At 41.8% G+C, this 20214-nt stretch overlaps 1 protein-coding gene across 2 annotated transcripts in view; it reads right to left on the reverse strand.

Annotated features, from left to right (window-relative positions):
- The window catches only part of LOC124016498 (complement C3-like), a 46365-nt gene that overhangs the window by 9850 nt on the left and 16301 nt on the right, over positions 1-20214 (reverse strand). For both annotated transcript variants that reach the window (XR_006835357.1, XM_046332067.1), the window contains exons 16-30: positions 18235-18303; positions 17730-17924; positions 17434-17551; positions 17236-17315; positions 17015-17154; positions 16625-16837; positions 15331-15391; positions 13690-13776; positions 13115-13318; positions 12640-12715; positions 11887-12046; positions 11512-11613; positions 11175-11325; positions 530-693; positions 111-269 (exon numbers count right to left, since the gene is read on the reverse strand). Coding sequence is in view for 1 of the 2 variants with exons in the window: in XM_046332067.1 (XP_046188023.1) it covers positions 111-269; positions 530-693; positions 11175-11325; positions 11512-11613; positions 11887-12046; positions 12640-12715; positions 13115-13318; positions 13690-13776; positions 15331-15391; positions 16625-16837; positions 17015-17154; positions 17236-17315; positions 17434-17551; positions 17730-17924; positions 18235-18303 (1979 nt within the window). In the remaining variant the exon portion in view is untranslated. The remainder of the gene's footprint in view (positions 1-110; positions 270-529; positions 694-11174; positions 11326-11511; positions 11614-11886; positions 12047-12639; positions 12716-13114; positions 13319-13689; positions 13777-15330; positions 15392-16624; positions 16838-17014; positions 17155-17235; positions 17316-17433; positions 17552-17729; positions 17925-18234; positions 18304-20214) is intronic.

Consider the following 20214-nt stretch of genomic DNA (forward strand, 5'->3'; position numbering starts at 1 on the left):
CATTTTGACCCAGAGGGGTGATTCAGGTTGTGTTGTTCTGCGCTCATTGACAATAGGTCCATCCACTTCTAACGTGTTACAAAGGGGCTTCTGTGTGCATACGTCCTTACCTTGTCGGTGCGTGTGAGTAAGGCGCTACGTTTGTTAAATGACCACTTGATGACTTGAGATCTCCCTGCGATATCAATGTCCACATTCAGATCAATGTCTTTTACTTTTCCTGCTTTCATCTTGTATTCTGCCACAGCCTGGAACACCATGATAGTGGCCTATTTTGGAAGAAACAGAAGCAGGAGGTAAGAAAGTGTACAAAGTGTCATATGTGGCTCTTGAATTTTGAGTGTTGTATTTTCTGTATCCTAAATGCAGCTTTCTCCAACACACATCATATTACCAATATTGTGTTATAAAGTTGTATGACCTTGATGCAGCCTGTTTCAAATTATATGATATTGACAGTAGCCCTACTTAGCCAAGGTTAGATAGGCAGCTTGTTTGCCCTGGTTGGATGTTTGATGTTACTTGTTACCTGAGTGTATGATTCCCCTCCACCTTTAAACCCCAGCCTGTTGAGCCATCTGACGATGGAACCAGCCTCCTCATAGGCACCGGCCTTCACCAGGGCTAACAGGGCATAAGCTGTGGCCTCCAATGTGAACCAGTTTTTGCCTGGAACAGGCCAGTGGGTCCGGTCTGTGGGGGAAACACACAAACATACACTATAAAGAATATCTGTCATTTTAATGGACAATCTTCTGCATTTTCCCAACAGAAATGTTCTGTATAACCGCTTACAGGTCATTTACGGATTTAACCAAACACGTTTTGCCTGTTGGGTATCAGGCAGCATCACTACAGAGACATCTGCCATGTGCCAACCTTTGTTTTCGGGAAAAGTTTTGCCTTGAAAATTGAACAGCTCCGGAATGACTTCCGGCGCCGACAGAGATGGCCGCCTCGCTTCGCGTTCCTAGGAAACTATGCAGTATTTTTTTTTTTTTACGTGTTATTTCTTACATTGGTACCCCAGGTAATCTTAAGTTTCATTACATACAGTCAGGAGGAACTACTGAATATAAGAGCAACGTTAACTCACCATCATTACGACCAGGAATATGACTTTCCCGAAGCGGATTCTGTGTTTTGCCTTCCACCCAGGACAATGGATCGGATCCCAGCCGGCAAACCTAAACAACGTCGCCGTAAAAGGGGAAAACGAAGTGGTCTTCTGGTCAGGCTCCGGAGATGGGCACATCGCGCACCACTCCCTAGCATACTACTCGCCAATGTCCAGTCTCTTGACAACAAGGTTGATCAATTCCGAGCAAGGGTAGCATTCCAGAGAGACATTAGAGACTGGAACGTTCTTTGCTTCATGGGAACATTGATCACTCGAGAGACGCTATCGGAGTCGCTGCAGCCAGCTGGTTTCTTCACGCATCGCGCCGATAGAAACAAGCATCTTTCTGGTAAGAAGAGGGTCGGGGGGGTATGCCTTATGATTAACGAGACGTGGTGTGATCATAACAACATACAGGAACTCAAGTCCTTCTGTTCACCTGACTTAGAATTCCTCACAATCAAATGTCGACCGCATTATCTACCAAGAGAATTCTCTTAGATTATAATCACAGCCATATATATTCCCCCCCAAGCAGCCACATCGATGGCCCTGAACAAACTTTATTTGACTCTATGTAAACTGGAAACCACATATCCTGAGGCTGCATTCATTGCTGGCATTCATTGCTGGTTTGCTGATTCCACGCTTCAAGACTGCTTTGATCACGTGGATTGGGATATGTTCCGCATTGCGTCCAACAACAACATTGAGGAATAAGCTGATTCGGTGAGAAAGTGCATCGGCGATGTCATACCCACAGCGTCTATTAAAACATTCCCAAACCAGAAACCGTGGATTGATGGCAGCATTCGCGCGAAACTGAAAGCGCGAACCACTGCTTTTAACCAGGGCAAGGTGACCGGAAACATGACCGAATACAAACAGTGTAGCTATTCCCTCCCCAAGGCAATCAAACAAGCTAAACGTCAGTATAGAGACAAAGTAGAGTTGCAATTCAACGGCTCAGACACAAGAGGTATGTGGCAGGGTCTACAGTCAATCACGGATTACAAAAAGAAAACCAGCCCCGTCGCAGACCAGGATGTCTCCCAGACAGACTAAATAACTTCTTTGCTTGCTTTGAGGACAATACAGTGCCACTGACACGGCCCACTACCAAAACATGAGGACTCTCCTTCACTGCGGGCGATGTGAGTAAAACATTTAAACGTGTTAACCCTCGCAAGGCTGCAGGCCCAGACGGCATCCCCAGCCGCATCCTCAGAGCATGCGCAAACCAGCTGGCTGGTGTGTTTAAGGACATATTCAATCAATCCTTATCCCAGTCTGCTGTTCCCACATGTTTCAAGAGGGCCACCATTGTTCCTGTTCCCAAGAAAGCTTAAGGTATGACTTCTGTCATCAGGAAGTGCTTTGAGAGACTAGTCAAGGACCATATCACCTCCACCCTACCTGACACCCTAGACCCACTCAAATTTGCTTACCGCCCCAATAGCTCCACAGACGATACAATCGCAACCACACTGCACACTGCCCTAACCCATCTGGACAAGAGGAATACCTATGTGAGAACGCTGTTCATCGACTACAGCTCAGCATTTAACACCATAGTACCCTCCAAACTCGTCATCAAGCTCGAGACCTTGGGTCTTGACCCCGCCCTGTGCAACTGGGTACTGGACTTCCTGACGGGCCGCCCCCAGGTGGTGAGGGTAGGTAACAAACTCTCCACCCCACTGATCCTCAACACTGGGGCCCCACAAGGGTGCGTTCTGAGCCCTCTCCTGTACTCCCTGTTCACCCACAACTGTGTGGCCATGCACGCCTCCAACTCAATCATCAAATTTGCAGACGATACTACAGTGGTAGGCTTGATTACCAATAACGACGAGACGGCCTACAGGAGGTGAGGGCCCTCGGAGTGTGGTGAAAATAACCTCACACTCAACGTCAACAAAACAAAGGATCATATCATCGTAGACTTCAGGAAACAGCAGAGGGAACACCACATTGACGGGACAGTAGTGGAGAGGGTAGTAAGTTTTAAGTTCCTCGGCGTACACATCACGGACAAACAGAATTGGTCCACCCACACAGACAGCGTTGTGAAGAAGGCGCAGTAGCGCCTCTTCCACCTCAGGAGGCTTAAGAAAATTGGCTTGTCATCAAAAGCACTCACAAACTTCTACAGATGCACAATCGACAGCATCCTGTCGGGCTGTATCACCGCCTGGTACAGCAACTGCTCCGCCCACAACCGTAAGGCTCTCCAGAGGGTAGTCTGCACAACGCATCACCGGTGGCAAACTACCTGCCCTCCAGGACACCTACACCACCCGATGTCACAGGAAGGCCATATAAAGACCATCAAGGACAAAACCACCCGAGCCACTGCCTGTTCACCCCGCTATCATACAGATGGAGAGGTCAGTACAGGTGCATCAAAGCAGGGACCGAGAGACTGAAAACAGCTTCTATCCCAAGGCCTTCAGACTGTTAAACAGCCACCACTAACATTGAGTGGCTACTGCCAACATACTGACTCAACTCCAGCTCACTTTAATAATGGAAATTTATGTAAAAAATGTATCACTAGCCACTTTAAACAATGCCACTTAATATAATGTTTACATACCCTACATTACTCATCTCATATGTATATACTGTACTCTATATCATCTACTGCATCTTGCCATCTTTATGTAATACATGTACCACTAGCCACTTTAAACTATGCCACTTATGTTTATATACCCTACATTACTCATCTCATATGTATATACTGTACTCGATGCCATCTACTGCATCTTGCCTTCTGTACCATCACTCATTCGTATATCTTTATGTACATATTCTTTATCCCTTTACACGTAGTAGTTGTGGAATTGTTAGGTTAGATTACTCCTTGGTTATTATTGCATTGTCAGAACTAGAAGCACAAGCATTTCGCTACACTCGCATTAACATCTGCTAACCATGTGTATGTGACAAATAAAAAATTTATTGATTTGAGCTCTGTGGTAAACAATTTAGGGTATATATTTTATGACAGCTACTGGACATATCGTTAATTATATTTTAGCGTAACATATCTCCATCGTTGATGGCAGATTAGCTGCCTGATGATGTGCTGTAGCTAGCTAATGTTAGTACAATACAAAGTTGTGCATTGAAATTAAAATGTAGTTAAACATCTAGCGAAACTTTTTTTAACGATAGCTGCTGGAAAGTAATGTTGTGGTATACAACCTATCTCTGTAATATAATTGTGTTATTGCCTGGATGGCTAGCTAACGTTAGCTAGCTAACTAGCTAGGCTAGCTAACTTTAGTTAATTCAGTTTTGACATGTTCTTGAAATTATCAAAGATGAGCACCTCCATCATGAACAATTTTAATGACTTAGCTGTATAAGTTAACTATACGATAGATCTGCTGGATATCATACATTTGTTACTGCTGGTGTGTTAGCTAAGTTAACTACTAACATTACAATAATATTTGATCATTGGGTAACGTTGGCTAGCTGGCTACAGCCAGGGTCGGACGGTAAACGCTGTCACTTGGCACTGAATTAACGTTGGGCTAGCTATTTTAGCAAATTTAGTTTTAACGTTCTGGTCTAGGTTTCTCAAAAACATAAGATCATCTTAATTCAATTCAAACTAAATAGACAAAATATTAACGTTATGCTTTTGGGAAACCCAGCCCTGGCTATAATGCATCTCAAAGCCCTGCGTAGTAATGAGTGAATTAATAAATTCCCATATGAGGACATTTTGCATTTGCTAGCTATCTAACGTGGATGCTGTCCTGCCAGCTAAATTAGGATACTGAACAAACATTTTAGATTTTTACTGAGTTACAGTTCATTTGAAGAAATCAGTGAATTTAAATGAATGAATTAGGCTTTAATCTATGGATTTCACATGACTGGGGATACAGATATGCATCTGTTTGCCACAGATACCTTAAAAAAATATATGGGCCTCAGGATCTCATCACGGTATTTCTGTGCATTCAAATTGCCATCGATAAAATGCAATTCTGTTCTTTGCCCGTAGCTTATACCTGCCCATACCATAACCCCACTGCCACCATGGGGCTCTCTGTTCACAATGTTGACATCAGCAACCTGCTAGCCCACACAACACCATACACATGGTCTGCAGTCATCTCTAAAATGACATAGGAGGCAGTTTATGGTTGAGAAATAAACATTAAATTATCTGGAAACCACTCTGGGGGACATTCCTGCAGTCAGCATGCCACGCGCTCTCACCACTGGTGTCCCCCAGGGCTCTGTTCTAGGCCCTCTCCTATTCTCGCTATACACCAAGTCACTTGGCTCTGTCATAACCTCACATGGTCTCTCCTATCATTGCTATGCAGTGTGGATGACGGATCACCACCTCAAGCTGAACTTCGGCAAGACGGAGCTACTATTCCTCCCGGGGAAGGACTGCCCGTTCCATGATCTCGCCATCACGGTTGACAACTCCATTGTGTCCTCCTCCCAGAGCGCTAAGAACCTTGGCGTGATCCTGGACAACACCCTGTCGTTCTCAACTAACATCAAGGCGGTGGCCCGTTCCTATAGGTTCATGCTCTACAACATCCGCAGAGTACGACCCTGCCTCACACTGCCTCTCCCGTCTGGATTACTGCAACTCGCTGTTGGCTGGGCTCCCTGCCTGTGCCATTAAACCCCTACAACTCATCCAGAACGCCGCAGCCCGTCTAGTGTTCAACCTTCCCAAGTTCTCTCACGTCACCCCGCTCCTCCGCTCTCTCCACTGGCTTCCAGTTGAAGCTCGCATCCACTACAAGACCATGGTGCTTGCCTACGGAGCTGTGAGGGGAACGGCACCTCAGTACCTCCAGGCTCTGATCAGGCCCTACACCCAAATAAGGGCACTGCGTTCATCCACCTCTGGCCTGCTCGCCTCCCTACCACTGAGGAAGTTCAGTTCCCGCTCAGCCCAGTCAAAACTGTTCGCTGCTCTGGCTCCCCAATGGTGGAACAAACTCCCTCACGACACCAGGACAGCGGAGTCAATCACCACCTTCCGGAGACACCTGAAACCCCACCTCTTTAAGGAATACCTAGGATAGGATAAAGTAATCCTTCTCACCCCCCCCCCTTAAAATATTTAGATGCACTATTGTAAAGTGGCTGTTCCACTGGATGTCATAAGGTGAATGCACCAATTTGTAAGTCGCTCTGGATAAGAGCGTCTGCTAAATGACTTAAATGTAAAATGTAAATGTAATTGCACGCTCCCTCAAAACTTGAGACATCTGTGACAAAGTGCACATTTTAGAGTGGCCTTTTATTGTCCCCAGCACAAGGGGCACCTGTGTAATAATTATGCTGTTTAATCAACTTCTTGACATGCCACATCTGTCAGGTGGATGGATTATCTTGGCAAAGGAGAAATGCAAAATTGAGCAGAACATTTGAGAGAAGTAAGCTTTTTGTGCATATGGAAGTTTTTAGTTTTCCATGTGGTTATTCCAATTTTGGAAGGGCTTCTTCATTCAATTCCTACACTGTTCACATGTCTAGAATTTACCTTGACAGAAGGGCACAGCAAACTTTAATCTGAAATGTGTGTACAGTTGAAAAGTTCATGGGATTTCTGCAGCAGAGAATTTGTACATTTGAAAGGACTTGTAATCTCACTTGAGTTCCCACATACAAGAAGGTCTGAACATAACCTGGCCCTTTAAGGATGCTCAAAGACTTTTAATGTAAAGTCATCGTTCTGCTCCCATGTCTCCAGACATCACAAACAGTGGGATGCCACTCAAATATCACCTGTTCACCTATGTGACAAGAACTGCAATGCTGTTGGGTTTTTCACGCTCAACAGTTTCCCGTGTGTATCAAGAATGGTCCATCACCCAAAGGACATCCAGACAACCTGAAGCATTCGAGTCGACATGGGCCAGCAACCCCCGTGGAACACTTTCGACACCTTGTAGAGTCCATGCCCTGACGAATTGTTCGGTACACTCAATGTATACAGTATATAGATAAGAGCGTCTGCTAAATGACTTAAATGTAAATGTAAATGTAAATATAATGTTTTTAAAATGATATGTTGTGACCTATATAAACTCAGCAAAAAAAGAAACGTCCTTTTTCAGGACCCTATTTTTCTAAGATAATTCATAAAAATCCAAATAACTTCACAGATCTTCATTGTAAAGGGTTTAAACACTGTTTCCATGTTTGTTCAATAAGTAATGAGCATGCACCTGTGGAACGGTGGTTAAGACACTAACAGCTTACAGACGGTAGGCAATTAAGGTCACAGTCATGAAAACTTTGGACACTAAAGAGGCCTTTCTACTGATTCTGAAAAACACCAAAAGAAAGATGCCCAGGGTCTGGGGCGGTGTGTCACAGCCTCATCGGACTGAGCTTGTTGTCATTGCAGGCAATCTCAACACTGTGCATTACAGGGAAGACATCCTCCTCCCTCATGTGGTACCCTTCCTGCAGGCTCATCCTGACATGACCCTACAGCATGACAATGCCACCAGCCATTCTGCTCATTCTGTGAGTGATTTCCTGCAAGACAGGAATGTCCGTTTTCTGCCATGGCCAGCAAAGAGCCCGGATCTCAATCCCATTGAGCACATCTGGGACCTGTTGGATCGGAGGGTGAGGGCTAGAGCCATTCCCCCTAGACATTTCCAGGAACTTGCAGGTGCCTTGGTGGAAGAGAGGGTGACATCTCACAGCAAGAACTGGCAAATCTGGTGCACTCCATGAGGAGGAGATGCACTGCAGTACTTAATGCAGCTGGTGGCCACACCAGATACTGACGGTTCCTTTTGATTTTGACCCACCTTTGTTCAGGGACACAATATTCAATTTGTGTTAGTAGCATGTCTGTGGATCTTGTTCAGTTTATGTGAATCTTGTTATGTTGGGGCGGCAGGGTAGCCTAGTGGTTAGAGCGTTGGACTAGTAACCAAAAGGTTGCAAGTTCAAATCCCTGAGCTGACAAGGTACAGATCTGTCGTTCTGCCCCTGAACAGGCAGTTAACCCACCGTTCCTAGGCCGTCATTGAAAATAAAAAAAATGTCTTAACTGACTTGCCTAGTAAAATAAAGGTAAAAGAAAATGTTATACACATCATCTATCACTCCCGTGTTAATGCTAAATTGTCAGTATTTTGCCACTGTGGCCTATTTGTTGCCTTACCTCCCTAATCTTACTACATTTACACACACTGTATTTAGATCTTTCTATTGTGTCATTGACTGTACGTTTGTTTATCCCACATGTAACTCTGTGTTGTTTTTGTCGCACTGCTTTGCTTTATCCTCGCAGCTGTAAATGAGCACTTGTTCTCAACTGGCCTACCTAGTTTAATAAAGGTGAAATAAAAAATAGAAAATTGTCCATACAAATATTTACATGTGCTAAGTTTGCTGGACAAAAATGCAATTGACAGTGAGAGAACGTTTCTTTTTTTGCTGAGTTGATAGATAACAGATTTACTTCTGTCCATTGTCAGTTTTGTATTGTGCACATTATAAATATCAATCCTGGTATGAATTCTATATATTAAAGACTTTTTCAAATGGAAGAATATGAATGATCTTAACATGCGCTCAAAAGTCAGTTAATCAATAAACTGAACTATTTCTGTTATGTCTGCCATTGCTCATGATTTGTTTTTGGTGATGTGGTGATGCTGCCCCCTAGCCCTCTCAACCAGTTTTGTCATAGCCTCCAACATTGATAGGTCCCAGTTGCCTATCCAGTGAGGTGTTCACAATTCCTTGGCACAAACTACCCTCTAACCTCACTCTTGCAATGGAAGAAAAAAAGAGATCAAGCAAATCACTAAGAAGAGAGATGGTTCTCATTTTCAGTGATGATCAACTGAGCAAAGAGTCCAGGCCCAGGAAGAGGAAAGGGGCAGCAAGATGCTAAAGAGATCATAGAGAAATATCCCTGCTCTTTGGAAGACAGAAGTGGAAAGAATGTCATTGAAACGGGATACGATTTATTTTTCCAACTATTTCAAGTAGAATACTGACCAAAGTTGACTTATTACTCCCATTCACTCCAATTTATTAGTATTCACGCCCCTCACTGGTACAGGATGAGGTCGCCAACTACAGTGCCCTCCGTAATTGTTGGGAAAGTTACACATTTTTTTTGTTTTGGTGCTATACTCCAAAGGTTTGGATTTGAAATTATACAATGACTGGAGGTCAGCTTTAATGTGAGGGTATTTTCTTCCATATTTTCTTCCATATCGGATGACCCTTTTTTTCTCCCACATTTTAGGGGACCAAAAGTATTGGGACAAATTCACTTGTGTATTAAAGTACTAAAAGATAAGTATTTGGACCCATATTCATAACATAATGCAAAGTGTATTTAATGTGAAAACCGTGATTTTTATCATTATCAAAACTGACCACAAAGAGCACTAATTGCTCATAACTATGAATTTGAAAAAAACTTTCATAACCTTTTCTCTCTTTTTCCAATATAGACAACAACAATTTGTACTTTACACAATGCTATTGTACATTAAGTGTTTATATTATTGCATTTATTTGTTGTATTGAGGAATGTATCGTTTGTTCTTTTGCAAAAATAAATATTTCTGAATGATAATTTAACAGTTTCTTTAAAATAATAGTTTCTGTTAATTTATGTACATTTGCAATTTTTCAACATACAGTACTTACCATAGATTTACAGGGAGAGATTAAAAATAACTTTGTATATACATGGAGGGGATTACTATTTTAACAACATATCCATATAAAAACAGAACATGTATTGGCAAAAGAAATATTGATACAATTTCCATTATTTTACAGACAGTTCCTTCAAAGATATTACAGAAAATACTGTATAAACACAGTGTCCATTAATAGACAGAGCTGATGTTTGGTTAAATATGTTTTTGTTTTTGTTTTTTTGGCACACATAATAATTACCCAACCCTTGCTCCTATACCCTCCTTTTTCTTGATCTCCAGTAGTTTCCACAACGGTGTCTTCCACAGATATGACTTCCCCTTTCCCTCCTGAGCAACCAGTAAACATACGCCCATGTCAAGTTTCTTTTTCACGTCCTCCACATCCATTTTGCTGTCACGTGTTACTGTGTTCAGAGTTTTTTATAACCAATTTATTGATGTGAATATGATAAGCTTCAGGTCAGGCCCTATTGTTCACATGCATGCAATGCTTACATGTTTCACGTAAAGAGCGCAAGGGTTGAGGAAATAGAGAATGTTTTTCCTAAACAAATTAGGGATTTCGATAACATAAGTATGAAACTAAATGGCTGAAATGATAGTTGCAACTTCAGCTCGGACAGCATAATAAGCACTTGCTGTGCTGTAGTGCCTTTTCACTGCAGTAGGGAGGAGAGTGAGACAACGTACGCCAGTCACTGTCATTTTTTTTAACCCAGTGTGACCATCGGGCTCTTTCTTGTCTTCATTATTTAATCAAACAATGCGCTTAAATCATCAGTCAATCTCAGTGCATATGTAGTTGATTTTATTCAAACACATAGGGTGTGTCTGTCTATACGGAAAAAGTTGTTTAAACATTTAGACCAATCGATTGGTCAAAAGAACAGGATGACTCTCGGTCGACAAAGATTTGTTTAGTCGGGGACAGCCCTACATTCTTTATTGATAACAAAAGAAGTGTACAAAAACACATCTGCTACACTGGCAAAATTAACCTTTTTAGATGTCAAGAGCACTGGGCTATACAGTGGGGCAAAAAAGATTGACCTCTGTCATTGCCAACAAAGGGTATATAACAAAGTATTGAGATAAACTTTTGTTATTAACCAAATACTTATTTTCCACCATAATTTGCAAATAAATTCATTAAAAATCCTACAATGTGATTTCCTTGATTTTTTCCCCTCATTTTGTCTGTCATAGTTGAAGTGTACATATGATGAAAAATACAGGCCTCTCTCATCTTTTTAAGTGGGAGAACTTGCACAATTGGTGGCTAACTAAATACTTTTTTTGCCCCACTGTATGAGTCAGCAATTGAGTTTCATGAAACTGAAGGTTACCTGTCGATGAGTATTTGAACAGGATATCCTTGTTGAGCTTGCCCTCGTTAGCCAGGGCATATGAGGTCATGGCCACTGAATAGGGGTTGGTCAGGTATTGATTTCGAGATTCCAGGTATTGCATAGCCTTTTTCATGCTGCCTGGTAGCTCCTGGAGAGAGAGAAAGAAAAAGCGAGGCAGTTGCGAACTTCTTGAAGTATCAGAGGAAAAAGGCAACCAAAAACAATTCCATAGACTTCTTTAAAAAACTGCCATTGTTGTTCGACTATGCATGACCATAGAAAACATGTTTATGAAAGAAGTAATAGGAAATTAGATTGTGTACATTTCACTTACACTGATACCATCGTAATCTGTGCAAAATGTGTGTGCTTCCTGCATGGCTATGAGCACAAATGCTGTCAGTGTGTCGTCCACGTCTTTCCCCAGTACATCTCCCTGTAGATAAGCAAATACAAGACAGAAATGGTATGTCAGTTTTCTTGTCTAATTCTCTGCAAGAATGTACCCCTGAATTGGTTTAAGAACCTTTCCATGAAAACTCCAAAGATTTTGATTAAATAAGACTCAGAAACAAAATTACAACAGAGGAATATTATTATAATTCTTGTTCGGCTACATGTATTGTAAGACAGGGGTGAGATGTAGGCCTACTGCCATTGATATCATTTGTTTTAGAAAATCAATTTGGCACAAAAACCCATACAGTACCATCATGCTGGGGGTCAGGATTTTGCCAGATTCTTCAAAAATTCCATTTGGCCGCTGTCTTTCCATGACAAGCCACTTGACTGCACTGCACAGGACATCTCTCGAAATAACGACGAACGGGTTTGCCATGGCAAATACCTTCACAACATAAGCTGTGAGCCTAGATGGAAAGGATGATATTTAGGCCTACGTATCACATGCCCTGCCATGAACAAAATGTAAATGTATAAATCGTCTTCCTTTGCTATTCCTCAAAGTGTTACGTGCTTCTTTGTTTCACCATTACAAGGTCTTATTGGCGTAAGTCAACAGATACAATTCAGTTAAAGTTGCAGTCTGCGATTCGAAGAAGAAGAAAGAACAACACGGCTGCCGTGACACTTGTTTTGGTAGACAGCTGAGGGATTGGGGCTGAGGAACTGTAACCACTCAAAGAAATGACAGATAGAGCTATAGATGCAAGGACATTCATGAGATCAAAAAACAGTAACATTGTTTACAAATAATGAAATAAAAATGTGCTTATATTTTGGGTTCTGATGGGGGTAAGACAGTTGTTATATTCTTAAAGCATCAATGGCTATGTCAATCATCTATTCATTTGTTAAATGATGTACCAATCGCAGACTGTTGTTTTAACATACAGTAGACCTAGGCCCATTTGTTGTACATCTAATGTTGTGTCCCTGGTATTGTGGAACTTTGGAGGATATAGAGAACATTTGTGTGGGAGTGGGGGAAGGTTTAGCTCACCAGGTACCACTACGCTCTTTAGGAAAGGTAGCATATGATCCATCTGGTTCCCGATAGGCCATTTCCTGCTCATAGCCTTGATATAACAAAAGAAAACCAGGAACCATGGAGATAATCAAAGCCGTATTTGTGCTGATGATAACAAAGAATTTGTGCTGAGGGTGCTGATCACACCCAAAGCATTTGTAGCTAACATGTTAGGGAGTGTTACTTTATTCAGCGATCAGCGTTTCCGCACATTTATTTTTTTACCACTACCTCACTCATTGTTGAGAGACAAAGTACCAAATTAGCTACAAAGGCTTTTGGAAACCCACCCCTGGTCTGTTCAAGCTTTAAACAAAATAATTCTAACTTGCTTTATGTGTGGTTGCTAACCAAATCCACTTTTAACTTTTACTGCAAATGCTCCAATCAATGCCATACTCTCTGGGAGTTGTGCAAACCTCAAAAGTGGAATTCTAAAGCTTCTCACCCATTTTAATGAAGTTGATTGCTTCCTTTCTGCGTTCTAACCCCACCTTATCCCACTGTTTGGTCTCGTCCAGGTAAAGTGTGGCGATGAGAGGTAAAGTCATCTTCATCATGTTCTGCTCCCCGCAGCCACTTGGTTGCTGAAGGAGGTCACCCAGGGGTGAACCACTGATGGCAGCCTCTATCGTCCGGGCCAACTGCTGACCTGACAAGTTGCATACAGCCCATTCAAAGGTAAATGCAGACAGTAAAACATAATCAGAACTGGAATATGACTCAGTCAATGGTCAGTGACAAAATGACAAAGACATTTTCGTGACATAGATGATAAAGAATTACCACGGAGCAGTAATAACAGTATTATTACTGATCGCGGCTTATCCCTACACTAAGCCTCCAAAGCATCACACAATGTTTTTTTTTTCTATGGACGATGTTAATAGCCATGGCGGTCCTATAGCTTTGTGAATCCAGACGAGACTAGTGAGCAACTCTAGCTAATTCAACTAATGTTGTCAACACGTATCCGCAGAACATTTCTAAATGGTGCATGTATGTCAGATCATTCCGTCTCACCTGTCACACTTATGTGTGTCCTGGCAAGTGTATTTGGAACCTGGTCAGTCAGTGCACCACTCCCAACATGCACAATATCAGTCCCCCCTTTTAACCAGAGACAAAGACAGAGAAAGAAAGAGAGAGCAAACAGTTTTAGGAGTTTTAACCATTCATTCTCACTTATGGGTAAAGCCATACAATATGGCTTGCATATTAAATGTATATTATCAACCATCATGACACTCATTAGTGCAAAGACTCAATCATGGACACTCTTACCGACAGTTTTGGCTGCTTTGCGGGATGTATTGTTGTCTCTACCTTCTTGCCCTTTGTGCTCTTGTCTGTGCCCAATAATGTTTGTACCATGTTTCGGTACGTGTTTTTGTGCTGCTGCCATGTTGTGTTGCTACCATGTTGTTGTCATGTTGTGTTCCTACCATGCTGTGTTGTCATGTGTTGCTATGTTGTGTCATGATGTTGGCCTGGGGGTTAGGTTTATGAGAGTCATAAATACCTCTTTCCCCCCTTTTCCTCTCTCTACCCTACTGATGTTACATTTGCAAAACTCTTGATTAACATAGAGATTCTGGGAACATCAGAAGGTGGGGGGAAATGAACTATATTCTGGTAATCCGACCAATTGAACATATGCGGTGGTACTTAATGAATATGATGTCAGTTTGGTTGTCATCTGAGACATTGTGTCTACACATCAGAGATATCGGAACCACATGGAATTGTTGTTCAATTTAAATGTTTGAATATGAAATTATTTGTGATGGGATGAAATGTGATTTTAGCTTCTAAAATGTGAGATGTGGGTTTTCATAAGATAGGGCTGCTCACTCAGTGGCCCGCCCACGTGAAGAGACATAGGTTGTAAACTATGAAACACACCCCTTTTCTCCCTTCCTATATAAAGTCTTGACGACAATATAACCAGCTGTTCCAACGATGTGAGGTACGACGGTCCTATGTCAGAATGGTTCAGATAATAACTACAGAACGAAGCCAACAACAGCGTGAGCTTTGGTTGCGAATGGTATGAACTTTAAACTCTTATTCACTACACAAGTGATACCTCCTAGCCGTTGAGTTAGCAACAGCAGATGCAACAAGGTTTAGGAAGGAACAGACAGAGTATCCCGTCTATCCAATGACGTTACTACAACGAATTGACAACCAGATACATTCTTCAAAGGTCATGGTTTGGCAACACGGCCTTCCATCTACCACCAACCTACTGAAGCGCAGCTCAGAGTAAATATTTATTGCATTTTCCTTTTCCAAATGGGCGGTAATTTAGAATGCATAAGAGACTGTATTTACGATAGCCCAGCTTAATCCACTTAATCCAGCATAGCCAAAGACACGACAGTCTTAGGTTTCTCTTTATCTAGTGTTGTGTTGTCTCTCTTGTTGTGATGTGTGTGTTGTCCTATATATATATATATATATTTACATTTTTTTATTACCCCAGCTCCCGTCCCCACAAGGCCTTTTGGTAGGCCATCATTATAAATAAGAATTTGTTCTTAACTGACTTGCCTAGTTAAATAAAAGTTAAATACAACTGTTAATTTTTTTTAAACGAATGGCAACACTGTCACTGGAACTATAAATCATTTACATCTGTATATGTTGCCATACACTCACCATGTCTGGCAGGATCCAGTTCCACATTCTTCACCTGAAGCGAACTCCGCACCCCTTCGGCCTGTCATTGTTAGAATGAAAACACTGTAATTTGCTCTTATGCTTATTTATCAACTCAACATATAGGTTTTTTGCTTGAATACAACAATTCACCTGGTGGCCTAGGTTATCCAAAAGGCTCGATAAAGTATTTACTTGTACAGCAAATAGGCCTACTTTTTATGGGAAAATTCTGGAATCATTGTTAAATAGCAAGGCTTTCCAGTTACCAAATATTCAAGGATCAACATCCACCACAAGGGTCAAGAACTGCCACATTTCATCATAGTGGTGAGGCACCACTACAGTCTGGGGTTCGATGCCAGGCTGTGTGACAGCCGGTCGGGAGCTCCATATGAGGCGGCACATAATTGGCCCAGTGCCGACCGGGTTAGGGGAGGGTTTGGCTGGAGGGCTTTCCTTGGCTCATTGCACTCTAGCGTGTCTTTGTGGTGGATCAGGCATCTGCAATCTGACCTTGGTTGTGAGTTAAATGGTGCGGCTGGCTTCCGGGTTAAGCTATAGTGAATTAAGATGCAGCACCACTTGGCAGTTCATGTATGTCCAACTTCCCACTCTTCTACACATAACTGAAGATTCACAAGTGCCTGGACAGGCAAACCCATTGTGTCAGATATTGAGAGCATCAAGCAAATGCTTCCTGTTCATCTTATCATAAAGACAGGTGACTTCAAGGTACCAGAACATCTTGATTTGAGAATTGATACCAGTCCACTTTCCTCTTTTCCAGCAACACTAATTATTTTAAGTTTGACGCCTTATTGGTTACAGTGTAGTTGGACGGCTGGGTACATGGATGGCATCAAATATTGACAACCTGTACCTTGGATAGGTTGGGAAAGGTCACATTCTTAATAAGTCAAAATCTTGTTTTCGATAACTTAGTCATTTGGAAACAGCTACATTGACTACAGAATGTTTCTGTGAAGGGCAATGGCCCCTTCTCTATGTTGGCCCGGTGACTCTGTGACCCCCCCCCCCCGCCTTATTGGTTATAATTGGATATAAAAAAAAATGTGGCACCTCATCTCAAATTGTTTGAGCCCCTTCCACTCTTCTCCAGGTGTTACCTCTTAGCATAACTGTAAAGTGGTAGCCCTCATTTGTTGAGGACTGGAATTTATGATTCAATCAATCAGATTCACACTGATCGACACATGTTCATATATAAATTCCATATCATCCTCAGGGTAGTTACTAGATAGATCTGTCAAGATGCAACGGTTTGCCTTACCACCACACGTAGCTCCTTCTTAACACCGTCTTGACCACCCCAATCTCGGACGGAGGCCTTCACCTCAATGGTATGGAGGCCCAACATCATGGGGATGATGACAAAGGGGACACTTCGTGTGGACCTGGGGTCCACCATAACAGTAACAACATACTTCCCCTTCTTGCTAGCAGAGCTGCACACGTCTGATGTCTCCCTCAGTTCTACACGGACCTGCCATTAGGGTGGAGAGGTGATGTTGTCACATCATCATGCATCTGATCAGATAAAAAACACACTGAATGGTATAATAATAGTAATTATCATAATAATAATCAGGCGTCATACTGATTTTAGAATGAAATATTTGGGCTGGGTTGCGTGCCTGCTTTTAAATGACAATAAGCTTACGGTTATAGTGTCGTCCATGTAGTTGTGAAGAATGGCTTTGATTTCCAGCTGCTCATTGCGTACGGCAGAGTAGGGCAGCTTCAGATCAAGGAAGAAGTTCTTACGAACAACCAGCGTAAGGGGTTCAGACACACAGATTCCTATTGAGCAAGAGAGTTGCCATAAGATGTAGAAAGTGTAGCCACCAATATAGAAAGAGGGGCACAAATACATGACCGTACCATGTGTTTTGGACAGGCCAATAGCAGTGATCTGCCAGCTGGTGATGGAATCTGGTAAGTCAATTGTTTTCTGTATAGCACTAAATGGCAAAAAGAGAGAGAAGATAAGTCGGATTTTATTTACATGGGAAAAGGGATATGCATAAGAACACATTTTACTGTAGTGCATTGAACGATCTCACTCAATTCTGCTCTTACCACTCCTCATCTTTAGGACACTGTGGCAAACTCTCCTCATTCCATAGCCAACTCTCAGGGAAGAAGGAACGGGACTTGATTTTGTCAAAACCTTCGAAACGGTCATCCTCTTCCTCGCCTTACAAAGAGTGACAAGTCAGACAGTTCCCATCACTGTGAATGTATTTCCCTTTTACACAGAAGGGAATACCAGAATACTTTAACATTCACATTCTGGTTTTGTTTATCCCTCTCGATTTCCATAGTGTGCAATTTTAGAATTGACAATTCCAGTCCACCACAGTTGTTTTACTCACTGCGGGCTAGTGTGAGCTGGTCAATCTTGGCCTCTTCGCCTTTGGCGACCATTTCTCTACAACATTTCAGGAAGGCTCCCACACACTCTGTTCCATCGCTGATGTATTGGGCACGCCGCTCGCACGTGTAATCTAGAATGTTCTTCCTCATACCGTCAATGCAGCACTCTCTCTCCAGGCCTGTGTACTGGCTCGCTAGGACAGAGAGAAATGCATTAAAAGCTTTGGGAAACCCAGCAGTAAGAGTCACTTGAAGTTTGTTTAGTGACCATTCAGGACAGCAGTCTTCCTATTTCAAAATTCGTTCTCATTCCCAGAGATTGAAAACATAAACAATAAAACACTATTTGACATCCTTACAACAGATGTCTGTTTGGTAAGAAAGTAGTACTAAGTTCTACTAATAAATAAATACATATGTACATGGATACATACAGTACATAGTCAAAACAAAAACATCCAGTTTTATGATCAGGCATCACAAGCAGAGAAACTCTTGTCCTACCCAGTGTGGTTCCGACATCATTTACAGTCACGGCTCGTCGTCTCCGTGAGTTGACAGGGCAGCTGGAGACTAAAGCACACAAAGAAGAAGACTGATGGACAAAACTTGCCAAGACAATATTAAGGACAAATCTATTAAGCCTACATCAACCAAACTCTACATTGAGAATGAAGATACTCTGGTGAAGTAATATATGATACACCAGCTGATACCTGGCTAAAATATTTATTTTAGTGTATTTACAAGTTAAGTAATAATACATGGGACTTCTTTGCAGAGTTACAAATAAAAAGTAATATCTCAGACTGGCCAATAAAAATAAAAGATGAAGATGGGCAAAAGAACACAATCGCCTCTTCATTGTTGATGTTGAGACTGGTGTTTTGCGGGTACTATTTAATGAAGCTGCCAGTTGAGTACTTGTGAGGTGTCTATTTCTCAAACTGGACACTTTAATGTACTTGTCTTCTTGCTCAGTTGTGCACCGGGGCCTCCCACTCCTCTTTCTATTCTGGTTAGGGCCAGTTTGTGCTGTTCTGTGAAGGGAGTAGTACACAGCGTTGTATGAGATCTTCAGTTTCTTTGCAATTTCTCGTATGGAATAGCCTTCCTATCGCAGAACAAGAATAGACTGACGAGTTTCAGAAGAAAGCTCTTTGTTTCTGGCCATTTTGAGCCTATAATAAAACCCACAAATGCTGATGCTCCAGATACTCAACTAGTATAAAGAAGGACCGTTTTATTGCTTCTTTAATCAGACAACAGTTTTCAGCTGTGCTAACTTAATTGCAGAAGGGTTTTCTAATGATCAATTAGCCTTTTAGAATTATAAACTTGGATTAGCTAACACAACGTGCCATTGGAACACAGGAGTGATGGTTGCTGATAATGGGCCTCTGTACGCCTATGTAGATATTCCATTAAAAATTAGCCGTTTCCAACTACAATAGTCATTTACAACATTAACAATGTCTATAATATATTTGCAATCAATGTAGCTTTTTTTGTAGCCAAACTGGAATTAAAGCCAGACTAATTCAGTGGCACAGATGGAACTACCAAGCAGAAGACACAGCGTTGACAACCAAACCCAATTCATTATCACTAAATACCATTACATTTGAAATCAACCAGAGCTTGAAACAGTAGACCTACAACATGAATTGTCTATTTAAGAAATAAGGCCAGAGGGGCTGTGGTATATGGCCAAAATCGATAGCAGCAGTGTATCCATTTCGTTTTTAGGTTGAGATTTTTCAATAATCATTCTCACCATAGCATATTGGTAATAGGAAATATATTGGTAATAATATTGGTAATACAAATATCGTAGGGAAGGGAAAGGGGGTACAACTGAATGCATTCAACTGAAATGTGTCTTCCGCATTTAACCAAACCCTCTGAATCAGAGAGGTGTGGGGGGCTGCCTTAATTGTCATCCACTTCATTGGCACCCGGGAAACAGTGGGTTAACTGCCTTGCTCAGGGGCAGAACAAAAAATGTGTACCTGTGTACACATGTGTCATAGCTAAGCAGGCCTTGGTTAAAACTCTGGATGGGAGACCAACGGGTAGCTTTTGATAGATCAATTCTCCAGTTGGAGGTGCGGCCCAGCCTGTAGTTTTTCTTCTGATAGTGGATATAACGTTGAAGATCTGACGTTGTTTTAAAGGTACAAATTCAAAGGTTTGTCTATGTTGACCTTTGGTTAACAAAGGACAATCCTGTGGTTGAAATTTCATCCTCAAAACAACAGTTTATGTTGATGATTCAACTTCACAATACATTGACAAATTATGTTGAAACAATGTTGATTCAGCCAGTTTGTGCCCAGTGGGTAATGCCTCTATCAAACCTCTATCAAACCAATCAAGTATTTTGCATGGGTGCCATTCCAAAGAGACATTGAGTAACAAAATAACAAGCAACAAACATTAGGGAAGATTCAAAATTTGTTGGTAACATATGTAAGATGTTTA

Source organism: Oncorhynchus gorbuscha, linkage group LG26 (genome assembly GCF_021184085.1).
Source record: "Oncorhynchus gorbuscha isolate QuinsamMale2020 ecotype Even-year linkage group LG26, OgorEven_v1.0, whole genome shotgun sequence".
Lineage (NCBI taxonomy): Eukaryota > Metazoa > Chordata > Actinopteri > Salmoniformes > Salmonidae > Oncorhynchus > Oncorhynchus gorbuscha.